The following is a 3,874-nucleotide window of genomic DNA, read 5'->3' as shown; positions in this document are numbered from 1 at the left end:
CGGGCCGCCGTCCTTCGCTGTCCGCCCGGGCCGCTGTGCCGCCCGGGCCACTGTGCCGCTGTGCTGGTGTGCTGTCTGGGCCGCTATGCCGCTGTGCTGCTATGCCGCTGTGCCGCTGGGCCGCATCCCCCACCTAGGCTGCTGGGCCGCTAGGCCGCATTCCCCGCCGCGCCAAGATCTTGCCGAGCCGGGATCTCCACCCACGACTCCGCCCGTAGCTCCACCCGGCCAAAACGAGGTGGTCGCGCGGCAAGCTGCCGGCTGTCTCCGCTCACCGAATTCAGGGTCGTTGAGCACCCCCGACCCTCTGGAGGCTCCCCATCTCCGCTGAGGACTCCGCGGAGTCACGGAGCTAACCCCAGTAGGTCCGCCATCTTAGGTAAGTAAATGCTTACCTAAATGAGTTGAGGGTTGTAAATTGAGGATTTGTTTTATTCTTTTCAGTTCCTTTCTGGTCTTCATTCAGATTTGCCCCTTTTTCAGATTTGTTCTTTGTTTTTCCCAAGAATATATGGTCACTGTCTTTACAGGCTACTCCTATCTGCCAACTCTGAGCAACATACTACTCTCCAATACGTGATTAGGGCTGAGAACATTTAATCAAACTTGGATTTATTATAAAGTTATAATCAGAAGTGATTGTTACATGATGTAACTTAGCCATATGTACCATTTGTCTGGTCCTTTTAGTAATCAGAAATTTTTTTTATTTATGAAATTTACGTGCCAGCCATCTCACTATCCGAAGCAACTCTGGACAACATATAAATTAAATAAAATTGATTAAAATAGGATTTCTGTAGGGGAGTGCATAGAGTTAAAATTAGTGTCTTGTTGGAGGACTGGCTTGTCCTCCAGTAAGGCAGAAGCCAAAAAGACACCATGGCTTAAGACAGGGGTCTTCAGACTTGGCCCTTTTATGACTTGTGGACTTCAACTCCCAGAATTCCTCAGCCAGGCACGCTGGCTGAGGAATTCTGGGAGTTGGAGTCCACAAGTCATAAAAGGGCCAAGTTTGAAGACCCCTGGCTTAAGAGAATAACTCAAGAGCTCTTCTGTATACATATTGCTAGCAAGTCATGGATGGAGCCATCTGGATGTTTTGGGTAAAATGAAAAAAAAACCCTCTTTGCAAAACCAGGCATTGAATTGAGATTTCTTAATTGGTCGATACTGTACACCAGTGTTTCTCAACCGTAGCAACTTTAAGATGTGCGGACTTCAACTCCCATGTTTCTCCAGCCAGCATGTTGAGAAACGCTATTGTACAGGCGGTCCTCAACTTAGGACAGTCGCTGTTAGCAACCATTCGAAGTTATGACCTACCAGATAAAGGGGACTTATGACCTGGATCTGAAGTTTCGATGGTTCCTCACTGCCACCACAGTTCAGGTGGCTGCATTTGGGGCACTCAACAACATGGCCATATTTACCGCCGTTTGCATTATCCCATGATCACATGACTGCATGTTACGATGGTTTTGTCAAAAAAATGGCACTTGCTTTCAGTTTTCGGCAAAACCATGCCTTAGCGAACAATGGATCACTCAACGATCATGGTGTTCACTTAATAACTGCCACAAAAAGTCACAGAAGCAGGCTGGTCACATGACTGACCCATTTTTTCAACCGTTATGATCTGTGACTAATGGGAAGGCTCCATTACAGTCATAAGTCGAGAACTGCCTCTATACAATAGAGTTCTCCCAGTGGGACTTTTTGGATGATGCTCACGGTCCTTCCTTTTTCTGCAGGCCAAGCGGATCTCGGCCAAGGATGCCCTTTCTCATCCTTACTTAGATGAAGGGCGACTGAGATACCACACCTGTATGTGCACTTGCTGCTTTTCGGTCTCCTCCGGCCGCATTTACACCAGTGACTTTGAACCCCGGGCCGACCCCAAATTTGACGGCTCTTACGAAAAGAACCTTGCTTCTGTCTGGCAGGTCAAAGGTAGTTGATTGAGTCCAAACCACCTCACAAATCCTGGGGTGTTCAGAGGGCTCCATTCTTAATGTAGTGGTGGTGCAGTGGTTAGAATGCTGGATTATGAAACTATGAAATGGTTTATAAGTCTTAAGTGCTATTGCTAACTGTCTGTGGAGATTCTCAGTCATCCAGGTCATGGTTGTCCCAAAGGTGCTTTTTCAAGAGGCAAGAGCTGAAGAAGCTTGAATGAGAAGTGAAACGTCTTCAAAGAAAAACAAGAAAGTCCAGTTGCCTCTTGAAAAAGCACCTTTGGGACATTGCTATTGCTAGTTGCTAATTTAGGAGCTAAATATTGATCTTAACTGTCTTACACTAAGAATGTGAGAGCAATTAATGTACGTAATTCTTCCATGAATTCCACCAGATTTTGTGATTTCAGTTCTTCTTCATCCTCTGTGTTTTTTTGTATCATCTTACATAATTATGGAGAAGTCAAACGTTAACACATCCTTTTGTGTCACTTCATGCTAAGAAGCACATCCCATTTGGGTTGCTGCATCTCCCAATTCCCCTGTGCAACCATGTAGCACTAATGGCATCTATTCATTTTGGAGAAGGAGGAGATTTCCAAAGAGGGGATGAAGATTTTGCAGAAGTAGGGATTTATCTGAATCTGCAGGTGAAGTTCTAAGTGTACACGGGGCAAGTCACCTGAATGTGCGATTCAGTTGTGATTCGTTGCTTCTATTATCCCAAACAGTTGTGATGGCCTTGGCTTGCCTGAGTTAGGAGAGGCAGAATGAAAATACATAGAAAAATAGAGGAGAAGAAGAGAGGGACATGTATTATGTAAATACAGGTCTACAGATTTGGGCTGCAAAAATTGTGGAGGGGGGGATTTTTGTGGCCCTGATGGTGACCAAATAAAAATGTACTCTTTGTTTTTCAGAACTGGTGCACAGGTTTATCTTGGAACTGCAGCATGGGAAACGGGTCCCACTCTGCATCAACCCCCAGTCAGCTGCCTTCAAAACCTTCATCCGGTGAGTCTCTGAAATTGGTGGCTTGTTGTACCATCCCTTACCAGCAGGCTGGTGGCTCTGTCTTTACAGAAGGAGAAAGAGGAGGTAGGACAGGTACTCCTCGACTTACAACAGTTTGTTTAGTGACCGTTCAAAGTTACCACGGCGCTGAAAAACGGGACTTATGACCGTTCTTCACAGTTTTGACCTTTGCAGCTTCCCATGATCATGTGATCAAAATTCAGATGCTTGGCAACGGGTTCGTATTTATGATCGTTGCTGTGTCCCCGGGTCATGTGATCACCTTTTGCGACTTTCTAACGAGCAAAGTCAATGGGGAAGCCAGATTCACTTAACAACCGGGGTTACTAAGTTATCAACTGCAGTGATTCCCTTAACAACTGTGGCAAGAAAGGTGATAATAAGGGGCAAAACTCATTCAACAAATGTCTCACTTAGCAGCAGAAATTTTGGGCTCAATTTTGGTCGTAAGTCGAGGACTACCTGTAATACTTTTTTATTTTTCTCCCACCTGGCAGCTCCACAGCATGGCATTCTTCCAAGGTGTCCAGAAAGGAAGAGAGATGAAGCTGCCCCTTGGATGGTCATGACGGAAAAAGAAAAGAAAGACCGAAGAAGAGGGACGGAAGACACAAAGGGATGGCATTGCTGCTGGCAGCGGAGAGATGAAAAGAAGAGGGAAACGCTGCCCTTCATCCTGCACTCTTGAATATTTTGACTTATGGCCAGACATTTGGGAAAGGGGGTGTCTGGGTCGTTATTATATTATTATTATTTGGAAGTGGAGAAATTGGGGGAAAGGATTTTTTTTTCACTGATGGGTGAAAAAAGGATAGATGTGTTTCCCCTCAAATCACTTTCCCCTTAAAAGATTTCCCAAACGGATAGGTGGGAGAAATAGA

At 45.5% G+C, this 3,874-nt stretch overlaps 1 protein-coding gene across 1 annotated transcript in view; it reads left to right on the top strand.

The window, feature by feature from the left end:
- The window catches only part of LOC107294740 (serine/threonine-protein kinase NLK2-like), a 21,059-nt gene extending 17,501 nt beyond the window's left edge, over positions 1–3,558 (top strand). The window contains exons 9-11 of the mRNA XM_015823996.1: positions 1,755–1,953; positions 2,879–2,972; positions 3,491–3,558. Of these exons, the coding sequence (XP_015679482.1) occupies positions 1,755–1,953; positions 2,879–2,972; positions 3,491–3,539 (342 nt within the window). The 3' untranslated portion in view covers positions 3,540–3,558. The remainder of the gene's footprint in view (positions 1–1,754; positions 1,954–2,878; positions 2,973–3,490) is intronic.
- The last annotated feature ends 316 nt before the right edge of the window (positions 3,559–3,874 follow it).

The sequence above is a fragment of the Protobothrops mucrosquamatus genome, unplaced genomic scaffold (genome assembly GCF_001527695.2).
Source record: "Protobothrops mucrosquamatus isolate PMUCROS unplaced genomic scaffold, P.Mucros_1.0 scaffold2068, whole genome shotgun sequence".
Lineage (NCBI taxonomy): Eukaryota > Metazoa > Chordata > Lepidosauria > Squamata > Viperidae > Protobothrops > Protobothrops mucrosquamatus.
The sequence above is the reverse complement of the archived record's forward strand: the minus strand, read 5'-3'. Positions and strand labels throughout refer to the sequence as shown.